Source organism: Marmota marmota, unplaced genomic scaffold, assembly GCF_001458135.2.
Source record: "Marmota marmota marmota unplaced genomic scaffold, marMar, whole genome shotgun sequence".
In the NCBI taxonomy this organism is placed as follows: domain Eukaryota; kingdom Metazoa; phylum Chordata; class Mammalia; order Rodentia; family Sciuridae; genus Marmota; species Marmota marmota.
In genome coordinates, this window is record NW_025999941.1 from 6,996,849 (window position 1) to 7,013,713 (window position 16,865).

At 41.4% G+C, this 16,865-nt stretch overlaps 1 protein-coding gene across 7 annotated transcripts in view; it reads left to right on the plus strand.

The window, feature by feature from the left end:
- Positions 1 to 16,865, plus strand: part of Arhgef3 (Rho guanine nucleotide exchange factor 3) — a 302,635-nt gene that overhangs the window by 244,988 nt on the left and 40,782 nt on the right. For 6 of the 7 annotated variants that reach the window (XM_048801083.1, XM_048801085.1, XM_048801087.1 and 3 more), the window contains one exon: positions 15,771 to 15,878. In XM_048801083.1, coding sequence (XP_048657040.1) covers positions 15,771 to 15,878 — 108 coding nt within the window. Of the gene's footprint in view, positions 1 to 14,212; positions 14,882 to 15,770; positions 15,879 to 16,865 lie in introns of those variants that run through there. The other variant, XM_048801086.1, reaches the window with a different exon arrangement.

Here is a 16,865-nt window from a genome sequence, read left to right on the forward strand (position 1 = left end):
ATCCCCACTTGGCCACTGGAGAGCGTTGGACCCATCGGTCCTCTACACCTCAGTTTCCTCATCTGTAAAGTGAGAATTTCCAAGGGAATTGTGAAGATCAAGCGGGCATGCAAAGGGCTTCCACGGAGAAAGTGTTCAATAGAGCTCAGCAGCAGCAACAGTAGTGTGTTTTGAATGTAGATCAGTTTAGTAGATGCTGTGGCTGGCAATCCCTATCAAGGGGTTTGCTCTCAGGTCACTCTTTTCCTTTGTAGGAAATAACCACTCAGTTTCCCAGGAATCTGAGCTGGCAATGGATGTTAGTTATTTTTAACAAAAGATGTCCCAAGAACATTGGCAAGCTTCACATTCATTCCTGCCAGGTAGAATTAAAAAAAAAAAAAAAATCTTGTGTGGTTTTCTAGTTGTTCCCAGAATACCTTTTAAACAGGAGTTGGTGTGTGACCTTTGGATAGAGAAGCACCCTGGCCATGGGGGCACCTTCTGCCTGACATGCCTCATCTGAGAATCTTAGCTAAGGGCCAACCACAGACACAGACCCAAGACAAGCAGATGGGAGTGGATTAGGTTGCTTGAGTTCTTCATGCCCTGTTCATTAGCCTGGAGCTTTACTTATAAATAAATCCTTTGTTAGAAATGTGGGAAAACTCCATAGCATGATGGCTATGAGCTGGTAAAGAGTTGGACAAATAAAAAATAACCCCTACTATTCTTTAGTTGTCACTAAATATGTATTGAGACCTGACAGTATATGTCATTTCCCCCCATGTTTAGAAAACAAAAGGCACACTCTCTGCCTTCAAAGAACCTCTACTTGAGTTTGAGTCATTAGCAAAACTAACATACGGGTAATGACCATCAACCTGGGAAAAGGCAAGTAGAGAAGCAGGCCATCTCACTGGGGAGCTTGGCAGAGTGGACCTGTTGCTGGATGCCACCCACCAGTCCCCAGGTGTGCACTTAGCAGAGTACCCCTGCTGGGGGCATAAGCAGACACCTGTGTACCTGGCCAAGCTCTCTGAGATGCTCCAGAGGAACCAAGAGGGACTGCAGATGCCAGAGTGATAGGGCTTGAATGTTGAATCATCCGCTTCTACTTGAACACTTTCTGCCTCAGTCTCCACCTCCCCACTGCCTCTAGGCTTTGTTTCCTTCAAGGTTCCCATATGAATTAGGAAACTAAGAGCCATGCTGTGGTTGAGAACCCAGGCTGGCTGAGTAGTAGCCTTGGGCTCAGTCCTGGCTGTGTGACCCTAGACAAATTCTTAACACCTCTGGGTCTCAGTCATCTGCTTTGTGAAATGGGTATATTAATAGCACTAAAGAGAAGTTAAGGATACAATTCACAGAAAGCACTTTGACACTGCCTGGCACAAAGTTGCCATGTATATTACTATTACGTTATTAATAAGAGGAAATTGTGTATCCTGGCAGGAAAGGCTTTCATGTCAGGTAGATCTGGATTCAAATTGTAGTTCTGCCAGTTAATTACTAGGTATGATTTGGAGCAAGACATTTCACTTCTCTGAACACCTGCTTCCTCTTCTATAAAATGGAGTGATGGGGTGGCTGCACAGAATAGATGAGAGAGTGCATGTCAGCACCTGGTACTGGTGATGGTGGCTGGCTCTGTTTTTCTTGGTTCCTCTTCCTACCCTCCCCAGAGGTCCTTGCTGTTTACATAGTGCTTCAGAACTAGAAGACTCACACCTGGAGCAGGTGTGAGATGGTTTCTCTGTTTCTAGAAAACTGCTTGAATCTGTGAGTAGACAGGGGCTCTGTCAGCATATAATTTATTTAGTAACAATTCACTGAGGTTCTGCAGGGTCAGGAGGCCCTTGCTGCCCCTGGAAACATCTCTGCTCTGTACACTCAGGAGTGTCCCTCACTCCTTCCCCTTACTCTTTGCCATCTGCAGATGCTCAGGAACCTTTACCAGGGAGACATTTGCCAGGTGAGATACCCTGCAGCTTCCTAAAGGAATCCTTCCCCCTGTAGATGGCCCTTACTGGAAAACACATGAGAACAAACGTTGCCCTTCTCCACACATAGGAATTTTCAACAAAACTGCCCTTGTCTCTTCTGGAAATTTTTGTTAGCACCCCTTACTTCTTCCTCTCTGGCAGCTAAGCCAACATTTCTTTACCAAACCCAACAGTTAAGTCACAGATTTGTATTTACTTCTGTATTTTAAGTCAGTTGCCATTGTCTACCCATATTCTTGATTATCACTGCATTATTGAAGTGAGCTGAAAGTGATGAGGGGTGCAGAGGCAGGTCTCCAAGGCTCCTTATCACCTTTGTCATCTGATACCTTCTTTTTCATATTCACAAGCTTCTGAATTTTAATAGGCTGTAGATAATGATACATCTGACTGCATATTAATTGCTGAGACTTAGAAATAACACATAATTACTATGTTTCACGGTTGCAAATGTGCGGCACTGAGAGCCAGTGTTTGTCATGAGCCTGTGGAAAAATCCATTGTTAGTGGGCATTTTTAAATTCCTGTCATTAAAAATGCACTACAAAATTAAAACTGTCTCAACAAAGTCAATCAGCCTTATGTTCTGCTTGAGTACCCCTCTCAAGAATTAGTGTTTTGAAGCTCTTCATCTGTTCATCTTTCAGGGAATGGAGGACAACAGAAGGGCCATGTGAATCCATTGTGAATTACCTACCTGTTTCTTGAACAGCGTGCTTTGTACCCTGTTTTTGTGCATACTGTTGCTTAGTGGGTGGTAAAATGTCTGAAATCCCAAATAGGAAAGTTTAAATTAAAAAAAAATGTATTCCCAATCCAATCAATCCCAAGTGGTTGTTTAGTAGGTTTTTTTTTTTTTAATTTAGAATCATTAGATTTGGGTATATTTTGTTCTCAGTTAGGAGCAGAATGTTCTAAAACACCCAAGTGCCATGTTCCCTGGTTCTAAGTGTGGGCATATGTTGCTGAGGACACACATGGGCTAAACATCTGAAGGAATATTGGTGCTAGGAGAATAGTTAGGGGTTGCAGTTGTGAACGTGTTTTGTGTTCCTCTCTGGAGGTCACAGCACTGCAAGGTTTGTCTGCTCAAAATCATTGTTCTTGTCATAAACAGAAACCAACTGGGCAGCAAAAGAAAGGGATCCATCTCCTCTTGCACACCTGGTGCCTTTGGTTGAATGTCTCTGCAGGTTATACCCAATCTAAGTCCCTGCCACATCTTCTGTTTGATGTCAGACCTGTCAACTTTGCTTTCCTGGGATGTGTTTGATCATTCCAGATTGAGCTAGAACAATCTGTCCTTTCTTTGGAACATTGATCTATCCCTTTTTATCTCTGTACTTCTTTTTTCTCTTCTGAGATGCTAAGATAAAGCTGAGCTTCAAAAGATGACAGTTGGATGAAAAAGAAAATATGTGTGAAGCTCTGGGTGGTCCTTTCTAGAAGCCAGCAGGATATGGTGCTGCAGGCCTATAATCCCAATCTCGGGAAACTGAAACAAGAGGATCTCAAATTCAAAGCCAGCCTCAGCAATTTAGTGAGGCCTTAAGCAACTTAGTGAGACCCTGCCTAAAATAAAAAATAAAAAGGTCTCCGGGATGTGGCTCAGTGGTTAAGCACCCCTGGGTTCAATTCCTAGTACCAAAGTTAAAAATTAAAAAATACTGTACACCCATTCTACTAGTCCATAATCAGTGCATCTGTTAATGGGGTGATATTTCCATGCAGACTCAAAACCCATCTACTAGGCTTTCTCCTCCCACTCAGGTCCTTATCTTGGGATTTCACCACTGACCCTTTCCTCTCCTCCATCACAGCCTTGGATCCTGCCAAGCCACTCCCACCTTTGCTCTTTCCAGCCAGAGCTTGACTAAACAGATGATAAAGCCACTGGAAGAAAGAGAAGGCAGGAATGTGGAATCAAAATACACAGTCTCACAGCAGTCTCAGTGGCCACACAGAGCCAGGGTTTGCTTGTAACAATTTGACTTAGGAAGCCTAAGGCAAAAATCCAGTGCTGCAGGGAGCAGAGATGGGCAGGAGAGCTGGCTGGAGGAGAGACCAGACCTCTTCTTGGACATTAGAAATAAGGGCAGTGTTCTTATAATTTCCGGTGGCTTCCTATGGGGCAAGCCTGTGCCAAGCACACTCTACATGTACTCTCATGTGCTCCTCCTGTCAATGGTGAGGAGGTAAGAGTGTCATCCTCACTTCACAGCAGAGGAAACTGTGCTCATAGAGGTTACATTGTTTGCTCAGAGTTTTAGAATATTGGTCTCTGGACAGGAAGTTGGTTCATATTTTATCCTTAGAGCCTCTGCAAAGAATTGACACATTCTTTAGGCTATAGTGGTAAGTGCTTTGTCATTGGCTGCAGAGGCCTTTGACTCATTCCTAGCTCTGAGCAAACCGAGAAAATGTCCTTAAAGTACTCTTGGGGTCTGTATGTATCAGTGAACCCTAAGGCAGGGATGGAATCCTCCAGTGGCATCCTTTTCTCCCTTCCCCTCCAGCCCAGACCAAGGGTTGAGTCAGGATATCTCTTTGACAGAGATAAACATGGGCAGAGCTTATATCCCACCCAGGGGTTTCTAAGAAATCAGTAGGAAGTGACTGATTAAGTAACACCAAAGCCACAGAGAGCTTCCTTAGCCTTGTTGGCACATCCAACCAGGGATGTCTAGCTGTAGCCCCTTTTTCCAGTCCTGGAGATGGGTGCAGAATGGTAGACAGAAAGCTATAGCATTTCTAGACCTAAGGTTGGCCTTCCTGAAAGAGCCACTGAGACGCAACTCTGCTAGCAGCCCACCTGCTTCTTCAGAAGGTCAAACTTTGAAAGTGCCTCAACCCTGAGCAGCTGATCTTTTCTGCCTCATCAGAGTAAGAGCTTTGCTTGAAGTTTGAAAGGCAGGTGTGGAGCCAAGGACCGCAGAAAGACCTTCCTCTTTCTCTGAAGGTCTGTGGCACCATGGCTGGGCATGACCAAGATGAGCTTGAGGCAATGGGGACGGCATTTGCTAAAAGGAACTTACCCGGGGTGTGTGTTTCTCCTTCTGCCTAAGGTTAAGTAATAGTAACATTCTGGGTAAGAGAACTCTAACGTGGTTTTCTGCTAAACTCCATTATTTTAGATGAGTTTAATCTTTAGATGAGTTTAATCTTGGGCCAGTTTAACCAGTAGCAGACTAATAAAATGACAATATGGGCTTGATGCCAGGACAAATGTTGACTTACCCTTATAATGTTGACAAAAATGAATAACTTTGAAAGTAATTGAGGAGTGAAACCTTAGCCAAAACTACAGTCTGAAACAGTGGTTCTGTTTTATTTTACTGGCACTGCTGAGAGATTGTATTCATAACCGAGGCTGCTACTGCTCCCACTCTTAGAGTCCCATGTTTTCCTAAATGATTTCCCAAAGTTCTTTATTTTTTCCCTCCCATTCTAGCCTATAAGCCTTCATTTGGCAAAAAAAAAAAAAAAAAACGATTTCCCTCTAGTCAAGCAAGTAAGACAAGATCCTTTTTTCAAGGTGGGGGCAAAAAAATATTTCAGTGATCTTGAGAAGAATAAAGGCAATCCTTTGCTTAAGTCTTCTCTCAGAAACAAAATGGTATGCCATGGACATGAGTCCTCATTTCACCATAGTGGTAAAATGCATGGCTTCTCCAAGGGGTACTGGATGAAATTCATCTCATTTGCCCCACACCCGCATCTTCCCTTCGTTTTGCCATTTAATTTGTTTAAACTTGAGAGAGCTGTAGTATTTCACCAGGGTGTATTGTGGATTTGAAGGACACAGGGGAGACTTGAAGAAAAGGGAGTCAAGAGGGCTCCAGAAATTGTCATAGGAATGAGTTCTTTCTAGCCCATTGTTTTGTTGCATTGTATGGGAAGCTGTATTTGGGGCGGAGACCCTGGTTGTGGCTTCAGAGACTCATGCCAGCATCATCTGAGCTCAGCCAGCTATCCTCCTGATGTCTGTCCCTTAACCAGCACTCCCATAAAAGCAGCCACTTTGGCCTAGAAGCCCCAGCTGCTCACTTGGCTTCTGATGCCCACTGGCTCAAAGACAGGGTTCGGGTCCAGAAATGCTATACATTTCTGCCCGCCATGTTACCTGAAAGCTTGATATACAGGGAATAAATGTCATTTCTATAACGTCGATATGTTCAGGATTTTGTTTTTGGTGCCCAGGATTGAACCTAAATCCTCATGAATGCTGAGCACATGCTTTACCAGTGAGCTACACGCCCAGCCCCAGTACTTTCAATCTTATAGCCCTTAGAGTTGATGGTTTAATTTGTAGATTTGCTCACAACATCCTGGGGCAGCTTCATCATCTGCTTTTGCACTTCCATGAGCCAAGGATGGAGAAGTCATCAGAGCTTCCACCCAGCAGTGTGACAGTCTGTCTGTCGCTTGGGCATGAGTCTAAACTAACTCAAGGTGTTCCCTGGATTTTATTTATCCAGGTTCTTCTTGTTCCCTGTTAGCAAAAACAAAACAAATAAACCCTAGCTTTTGTTTTTTCTTTTCTCATTTAAGGAAGGAAATTAGAGTGTTTTCCTCATAGCACCTGATGTGTAGGGGGAGTTGAGCCCTTCCATCAAAAAGGAAATCCAGTTCCCCTCGGATGCCTAGTGCAAGGTGAAGGGCAGCCAGACAGCTGGCAAAAACAAACACAGGGGCGTGGCCTCCATATTTGAGACCAACCTCCACAGTTGGTATGGGGGATCCCTCCAGGAGCAGTTCCTGGTGGTTTGTCAAAAACCAAAAGCCTGTCATTCCTTATTAAAATCACTGATAAGGGTCTGTAGAGGAAATTTATAGTGTTGAGTTGGAGGACCTTCTACTCACCTTGTGGGTTAGAAATCAATAATTCTGAAACACATGAGGCTTAATCAATGAACCCAGGTTTCCGTTGGAATTTGGGCCTCATTATTTGCCTTTCATCTTCTGGTAACAGATGATGTCAGGTTAATTAACTATGCCAGGGGAAAGAGAACAGGAAAAAAAATAGTGGAAAATTTGGAATTAGAACAATCATTTCATTATTGTCTCCCCCCACCCCATAAATAAGATGAATAGACACTTGTGATCTGTAAGGAAGTTCCCTTTCCTGTTTCTACAATCCCACTCCTCCTTTTTTTTCCCTGTCTTTCCTTTTATAGAACCAGGGATTGGGCTCAGGGCTTCTCACATGCTAGGCAAGGATTCTATCACTGAGCTACATCCCCACCAACCCTATTTCTTTCTTGTCCAGACACTTTATGGCTGCCTGTGTGGATCATCCAAATTGCCCTGCCTGATCATCACCTCACCCCTGCCCACTTCCCTGACAGCTGCAGCCAACACTTACTCTGGATCCATATTCTGGTTTTCCCTGTGCCACCAGGAGGAAATGCTTCACCCAAGGCTGATATATGTACTCTTCAGTGAAGCCCAGTTTGCAAAAACTGTGTAAACACTACTGAATTGGATTAAAAATGATACACATAGTCACAGAGTGTCTCCTCCAACTTATGTATTAATTACAAAGAGCACTGTAGTAACTTTACCATGGAGAAACCCTCAGACGCTACCTGTGTTAGTTTCCTAGGGCTGCTGTAACAAAGTAACACAAGCCAACTGATGTAAAAGGACAGAAAGTTGTTGTTACTGTTCTAGAGGCTAAAAGTCTGTTGTAAACACAGCCTTGGTCCCTCTGAAACCTACAGGGGCATCCCTCCTTACCTCAAGCTAGTTTCTAGAGTTTGCTGGCAATCCTTGGTATTCTTTGACTTGCAGATGCATGACTCTGATCTTGGCCTCCCTTTCACTGCATGGTCATCTTCTCCCTGTGCATTTCTGCCTAAATTTCTTCCTTCTTATGAGAAGACCAGCAAATAGATTTAGGGCCTGCTCTAACCTAGCGTGAACTCATCTGAACTTGACTATATGTCCAAAATTCTATTTCTATATAAAGTCATATTCTTAGTATCCAGGCTTAGAATTTGCACATATCTTCTTGTGGAGACATAGTTCACTTATAACACCATCTTGAACAAATGTCAAAGTTAATATCATCAGTATAAGATGTAGCAACTTCATGTACCTCTCTGATGTTTGGAGGATGTTTGGAGAAGGTCACATCCTTCCGTCAAATTGTCAAAACATGTATAAACCAAACTTAATCATGAGAAACCATCAGCCAAATCTAAATCAAGAGTTATTCTATAAATAACCAACCAATCTCCTCAAAAGTGTCAGAGAGCTGGGCATTGAGCTGAATGCCCATAATCCCAGCCACATAGGAGACTGAGGCAGGAGGATTGCTAGTTTGAGATCAGTCTGGGGAATTTAGTGAGAACCTGCCTCAGAATAAAAAGTAAAGAAGGCTAGGAGTATAGCTCAGTGGTACAGCACCTCTGATTCTATCCTCAGTGCCATACACATTAAAAAAAAAAAAAAAAGTGTGAGATAGCTATAACATCCTGATAGACAAGAAAACTAAGGAACTCTCACAGATTGGAACAAACTATGGAGATAAGACAATGAAATATAATATGGATTTCAGATCAGATCCTGGAAAGAAAAAGGATATTATCGAGGCACCTGTTGAAATCCCAATGACTCCTTTTATAGTTAAGTTTTGTGTTGATGTTAATTTCTTAGTTTTGATAAATGTTCCTTGGATATATAAGCTGTTAACATTGGAGGAAGTGGGGTAAAAGGGTGTAGGGGAATACTTTGTACTATTTTTGCAGCTCTTTTGTTAATCTAAAATCATTTCCAAATCAATTTTTTGAAAGATTATGCATATATTGAGTAATTAGATAAGTTTACTTGTAAATAGAGGCAAAGAATTTAGAGGGGAAATCATCTTTAGTAAAATACATGTAGGTTTGTCCATCTTGTTCCGGGTCCTGTTCACTTGAGAGTTCACTGTTCATAAAGCAACTGTGCCATGTGCTCCTCATCTTTAACCATTGGGCAAATTAGCTTAGCAGAGGCATATAGTCAAACATTTGATCCATATTTTGTCTCTGCCACCTTAGGTATGTGACCTTGTGGAAGTACTTGTGCTCCTTGAACCTCAGCATATTCACCTGTAAAATGGGGACAATAATATTAGCTCTCTCTTGGAATGTTTTAAAAATAAGATGGCTTATTTTCAGCCGATTCCTCCCAATGCCATTAACACAAGAGGGAGAATCTGTAGGAATTTTTTTTGAAGGACAGGCTACACAGCAAGCTGTCATGTCCCCCAGAGAGGAGGGATAGGGCTATTTGAAGTACAGTTTGTGTCTTGGAAGGAAGCAGAGGCAGGAGAGGTATTGGCCAGTGGTAAATGAGAGCCTCTGGAAGGATAAGGAAGGACTTGGCAATGGGAGGTGTCAAAGGAAGTGAGAACGCAAGGGTATTTGTGGTGACCTAGATGTTTTGAAGGGTGAGAATCTTGCCCATAAGCTGTAGAACAGTGTGAACTGCTCTTTGGCCCTGGGGAATGGGGTGGTAAAGTCAAGGCAATGGTACACTAATTTAAACTTTAAACTTATTTGATTGGAGAGAGGCAGAGGGGAAATGAGACTCTAGCCCTGATAAGAAGTCTCAGCCTCTTAAGTAGAAGACAGTGTTATTGTAAGAATGAAGAGAAAAGCATGAATTTGGGAGACAGAAAGGATGGGGGTGGGAGAAAGCAAACCATGTCCCTAAATTTAAATAAATACAACAGGATCAGAGGACTCCTGTCCATGGGCACTCTGACCTTGAAGGGCCCTCTGTTTTCTCTGTGTGTTTCCAAAATAAATCAGAGTTGACCTCCATTAGATTGCTTTATGTTATGGAGTTAAGTGATCAGGAGCCTGTTGATGGATTTCTTAACAAGAGGGAATAAATAAACAAGTCAATAGAATAAGACAGACTTCAGGGAGTCTGACAGCTGGGATGGTGCTTGCTTCTTCATCAGGATGCCTGCCCTGGAATTTAAATGTTGTGAAGTAGTTCTCCCAGCTTTCACTATCCAAGCGTTGAGGGCCTTTTCCTAGTCCAGTCTGTATTGGTTAAGAGGTACTAAAATTCAGCAGGTTTTTGTTTTTTGTTGTTGTTTTCATTTTACCAGATTTCTGTTTTGGATGTCTATCTCTCTGGTGTCCTCCTTCACTAGGCCTTTACTAACAAATGACATAAAATGCTTGGGTGACATCTGTTTATTTCTAGTTACAGTGTTTGTTGGTACATTTGCAAAACCATTTTGTGTACATTTAAAAAAAAATACTTTCTAAAAAATGTGGGAAAAGGGCTGGGGTTGTGGTTCAGTGGCAGAGTGCTTGCCTGGCACATGAGAGGCACTGGGTTTGAGCCTCAGCACCACGTAAAAATAAATAAGCACAATAAAGAAAAAAAAGTGGGGGCTGGGGATGTGTCTCAAGTGGTAGCACGCTCGCCTGGCATGTGCGCGGCGCTGGGTTCAATCCTCAGCACCACATACAAATAAAGATGTTGTGTCCGCTGAAAACTAAAAAATAAATATTAAAAAATTCTGTCTCTCTCTCTCTCTCTCTCTCTCTCTCAAAAATAAAAAGAAAAAAAGTGGGAAAAAATAACCATGTGCCAGGCACAGTGGCACATGCCTGTAATCGCAATGACTCTGGAGGCTGAGGCAAGAGGATTTCAAATTCAAGGCCAGTCTTAACAACTTAGTGAGATACTATCTATAGATAGATAAATAAATAAACAAATAAAAGGGCTGGAAGTTAGCTCAGTGGTAGGGTGCTTCTCAGTTCAATACCCAGTACCACAAAAATTTTGAAAATATTTCCTACCATGGAGAATTTTGGCTTGTACCATAGGTGGGATTGCTTACTGAGTCCTCTGTGTGGTACACCTGGTTTTGACATCTATCAACCTGTAATCAATCCCTATCCCCTTACCCCAGCTTTGTTTTATTTTAAAGTAAATCCCAGGCATCATGTAATTTCTTAATGTGTTCTATTTGTACATGTTAATGATCAGGGAACGTTAGTGTTATGTTTGGACTGGTTTGCTTAGAAAATTAAGAGAATAAAATGCAGGAGGATAAGGTTTACTCATACAAAAAGTAAAGTCATATATATCCCCTGATCATCAGGAGAGGAGCCTGCATGCCCAGCCCCAGGGAGAATATGCAAATAAAGCTTATGTGTGAGAATGAGGCTTCTATGTATATTGTTTTTGGGTGACCCCAAGCCAAATACAGCATACATCCTATGGGCCTTAAGCTAAGAGTTTCTGTTTTTAAATAGGTGAAAAAGAAGGATACATATTTTTGACATGAAAATATTCTGAAATTTGATTTGCATGTCCATAAATGAAGGTATAATGGGCTATAGCCACATTCATAATTGTACCTATTGTTTATGACTGACAGCACAGATGAGTAGTTGTGACAGGCTGGATGTCCCACAAAGTCTGAATTACTTACTTTCTGGCCCCTCACAGAAAAAGCTAGGCCTGTGTAAGACATAGGCTCTGGAGTACGCTGCCTTGGATTTAAATCCTGGTCACCTTTTTTTTTTTTTTTTTTTTTTTTAAGCTTAATGACTTTAAGCAAATTGACCACTCCATGCCTCAGTTTCTTCATCTTGAGGATGGGAATCATAATAGTAGTTAAATTGTAGGGATAATGGTAAGAGTAAACTAATATATTTTATATGTCAAGCATTGAGATAAATTACTACGACCAGTATTAAATTATTATTATTTATTTAAGCTAAAGTTTCTCAGTCACTGTGAGACTATAACTTCTTATTTCATATGAAGATAGTGAAAGCCACCTATAGGGTGGCGAGGTACATTAGACAAACCTTGGGAGAGTAGTTTTCAGCCTACACAGAGTCCTATAAAGGATTCCCTAATATTTCCAAGTGTTTGAAAGGCTATTTTATATGACTCCATCAACTCATGGGTAAAATGTCTACCGACTCACTTCTTCCTTGCAGTACAGCAGTCTAATTCCCTATGCACATGATTGCGTTTCCAGCCCCTCCTGGGCCGTATCTGTGGCCCAGTGAAGGTAGAGTCTCAGGGCAGCTGCAGACATAACATGGATCATCTTCCTAGTATTCCAACCCCACTATGGCTGCAAAAAACAAAGGAAATTAGTGAGGGTTTCCTCATTAATATCATAGTTATTTCATTGAAACTATTTTTGAAGGAAGAAATATGCCAGGTCATATGCATGTGGTAGACATTTTCTTATGTTACAGTCAATTTGTTTTGGTTTTTACCTCTTGGGAGGAAGAATAAAGAAAATATAAAAAATCATTGTTTCTCAGAAGGAATATCAAAATCCATTTAATAAAAACCAAAAATAAAATCACATGGAGTGCTCCATTCCATTTTGTTTGTAACCCCAAGATGTATTTTAAATTGCTAGATCAGTTCTACCTGTATGCCTTTCTTCATTCTCTTTCCTTTTTTGCCACATTTCCCTTCTTTTAGTTTCTTCCTCCTTTTCCCAGCTTCCCTGCTCTCTGAATAGACAAAAAAAAAAAAAAAGCTTTTTTTTGATAAATGTCAAATGCCAGGCCAGGCTGGTGATATAGCTCTGTTAGTAGAGTGCTTGCCTCACATGCACAAGGCCCTGGGTTCAATCTCCAGCACCACCAAAAAAAAAAAAAAAAGTCAATGCCAATTTAAAATAGAAATTCATGGCAAACTTGGTACAGAGAGAATTATCCTTGCTCAATAAAGAATGACTCTTCCATTCTTTCAGCAAACATAATACATAATGATGAAATCTTAAGAATAATCACTTTAGTATTAGAAATTAGAGTAGTACACTCACTATCTTGCCTTATAATCAATAACATACAGGTGGCTCTAGCCAGTGCAATAAGATAAGAAAAACAAATGTCTTAAAATCTAGAAAATATGAAACAAAACTATTGTTATTCATGAAATAATGCCTACAGAGAATATTCATTACTTTTTAATCTTTTTTTTTTTTAACCTCTTTAGTGATATGCCCTCCTGCCCTCTCTTAAAATAATGTGGTCGAGCTGGTGTGTGCCCTAGAAACAGGACATCTTGTTCCTAGGGTAGACATTGACCTTGCCCAATTTGATCTGGTAGCTTTAGTTGTTGGACTAGGAAGCCTCTCTGCAGGTTTTGTTCTGTTGTCTCTCTGCAAAGCCTGAAAGCATCCCTGGTATTGCATTTGCTAGTTCTCAGTAGAGCTATTTATCTAGAATCTGGAAACATTTTTCCCTGAAGGCTCTCTTTAGACAGCAGTAAATGTAGCTGGAGACATACTGAGTAAATGGAAAAGAAAAATCAAATTAGGCCAAGAATTTCTTTTAATCTCCTATTTTCACAGAAGCCCTCAAGGAGAACACCATAATTCATACTTCACTTATGTGGGTCAGGCAAAAAGCTCCCCCTACAAAGATCCAATAACCTGTAAGTGTTCTGTTTTTGAACTTACACCTGCCTGTATTGCTGGATGATAGCAATGGATTCTGGTTCAGTCCTTCTTTACTTGAGAATTTAAGATTACCAGATAGCAGCCTGATGTTCACTTGCAAATGGGCAATGCCTCAGGAAAGCAGTTTTAGTTTAGAATCTTGTGTAGCAGCACTGTGCTGAACCTTCAGAGGAGCCCACATTTGCAAATTACATATATCTTTATAGCTACATAGCTAATGCCCATCTGACTGGGTTTTGTGAAATGGGCAGCAAAGTCAGCAGAACCTTAGAAGAGATGACACAGCAGGTGGAACAGAACTGGATCATCCCTTAACCTGCCAAGTATGCAGCGTCTTCTTGTCCCCTTTTAAAGAAAAAAATACTAGCTGCTATTTGCCTTTCAACCTCTCCATTCTGATACAGAATTTGTGACCCAACAATTTCAGCCACAAAAATGAGAACCAGAGGCTCTGGACTCTGAAGTATTTATAGGATTATCTGAGACTAAGTCCCGCTACCCCAGGGAATCCTCTGCCTTCTCAATTGCTGCAATGCAGTTTATGCCACCAAAGGTAGAGATATCATGATCTTAGCATTTCCAAACCAAAATAGGAGCCATTTAGAGAAATTCAGGGGATGCTTAAGAGGCTGTGTGTGTGTGTGTGTGTGTGTGCGCGCGCGTGCGTGGATTCAATGCTGGTGGTGCAGCTCTGACGTAAAAAAAAAAAAAAAGGTCCTCTTTTAGGCGCAGATGCTCAGGAGCCAGACACCAGACAGGGAGCATCCTGAAGGGCACTGTCAGCTGAAAGAAAGACTGTTAGACCTTTCTCTTCAATACTTACATCTTTGTAACACAGTGTCTCTTATGTTGGAAGATTCCTCCGTCATATTTTGGAACTAAGCCTTCTTGGTGGTCTGAGAGTTTTCTACTGCCTGTTCAACTTAGCATGCCAAGAAGCCAGGGAGGTCCCCGGCAGCCCGGATTCATTCTCTCTTAGAAAAGTATCTGACTGCTTTGAGAAATTATGAAGTCATTCTTAGCCACAGTGTGGAAGTGTTTTGAACTTTTGAGGGGGTTAAAATTTTGAATTTTTCTATTTAAATACCATAGAACTCAGGGAAAGTCTATTTCAGAGAAGACTTACAATTTTTTGAGGCTGGCAAGGGCATAAAATGACAGGAGAGCTTCTCAGCAGAATTCCAGATTTACAAAGGATTTTTCTAAGCACCTGCTATGTTCAGAATATTCTGCAGGGATGTCCTGAAGAATCAGAAGTTCTGGTTTAACCCCTCAAAACTTTGAAAGCAATGGCTGAAAAGGAAAGATGAGCACCTTGGGGCTCCCTCTGCAAATGACTGAGGTCTGCCACAATTGGCTACTTTGGCTTTTTCCATCAAAATCTGGTGTCTTCATGTGCTGTCCAGCATCTACTGCAGGTCAGATGGAGCTTAGGAAGACAAGGGTAAACTGTTCTCTTTGTCTTTGGAAAATGTTTTGTCTTTCATCTCTCTGTTCCCCACAGCCTGTTGTTTTTATTTATGTAATTTTTGTCTTTAAAGTCGTTGGGATGGGTAGGCTGTCTCTCACCCATCGTCCAGTTTGGGAGTAACTTGCAGATTTGCAAATAGCATTTTCTGTGGAGGGATGTTCAAAATTTATGGTTATAAATAGTATAGAAAGGAATGCCCATGGTTCAGTTTTTTCCTTGTACATATTCTTTTGCAATTAGGTTTATATTTATGAGTATATATGAGTATTAATATTTAAATAATGCATTTAAAATACATTGTAGATGTAAAGATACTTTTCATAAGATCCCAGCAATAAAACTTCCTTTCTTTTAAAAAATGGATTTTTAACTTAGTGAATTAAGAAAAGCAATCTTTGTGCTTTTGAAAGACCACTTTGAAAAAGAAGAGTAGCTTTAGGGGAAATGGAGAAATGGTTTGTAAAAAAGATGAAACCACAAGCAACAAAAGACACCTGCCTAACAAGGTCATTTAATGGAAAATCATAGGTCACTTTTCTCTACAGGAGTAGGAAAGATGATTTTACAAAGTGGAGGCTTCCAAATTAAAAGCTAGCAGATACTGTGGGTGAGGAAAAAGGAGATCCCTGCCCTGTGCTTTTCTCTCAGAAGCTGCCTCTGTTGACATCCCCTGTTATTTATCCTTCCCTGGCTCCTAAGCTAGGTCACCTCTGCAGAGCTGGAGTAAGACAGGGCACTTTTGATGTTCCACAATTTAGTATGCAACCAGGAGCTTATGAAGAAGGACATGATTGTGTGGTAGAATAAGGTTTTCTTCAGAATTGACCTTGACATTTTCCTTATTTTTGTTTCCCCCTTACAGGAACCTAGTAATAAACGGGTCAAGCCCCTTTCCAGAGTCACATCTCTGGCAAACCTCATCCCACCCGTGAAGGCCACCCCATTAAAACGCTTCAGCCAAACTCTGCAGGTAAGATGGACACAGTGGTTTTCTGTAGAAAGGGGCATCCTTATACTACCCAGATTTTCCCCTGCTTTCAGACTGACCAAATTCAATGCTTGTCTCAATAGAAGAGTACAGGTGAGAGGGCAGAAAGGAAGAAAAGTGTTTTCAAGTTGCAATCTAAAGTCAGGCAGAGTCAGAACCATTTCTCTTGTATTTTTCCTCACGATTGTATTTCCAAGGCATATGCTGCATCTAGATGTTCTCTTACAGGTTTTGTCCTAAAATATGTATGTGCTCAAAAGAAACCCAGCACATGATATGAGCTGGGGGGAGGGGGGGTGACGCATAACAGAACCTGGTGGCAGGGTCAGCAAACTGCAGCATGTGGAAAAAATGTAGCCTGCCACCTGGGTTTTGTTTTTATGGCCTATGAGGTAAGGGTAGCTTTATTTTTAAAACGTTTGGAGAAGAGCAGGAAAGAAGAATGATATTTCTTGATATATGAAATTCAGATTTCATTGTCTATAAGTAAAGTTTTGTTGGAACCCAGTCATGCCCATCTGTACTTTTTCAGTGATTGCCTTTGCACCCCAATGGCAGAGTTGAATAGTTGTGACAGAGACCATATTGCCCACAAAGCCAAAAATAATTACCATCTGACCCTTCACAGAAAATGTTTGCTGATCCCTGGGTTAGACCCTGGAGTGGAAGTAACTTGGCTCCTATCTTAGTTGCCTCACTGAAAGACTGTCACCTTGGGCTAGTAATTTAACATCTCTAGTTCTCACTTTTATTCCTTATGGATAAATTTTGCCACAATGTCACCAGCTCCTTTGTAAAATCGTTGTAAAGATTTATGTGACATTATATTCAAAGGGTCTCCTATAGTGCTTTGGCCCTTTGTTAGCCATCAATAATTTACTAATTAGGGGCTGGGGATGTGGCTCAAGCAGTAGCATGCTCGCCTGGCATGCGCAGGGTGCTGGGTTCAAACCTCAGCACCACATAAAA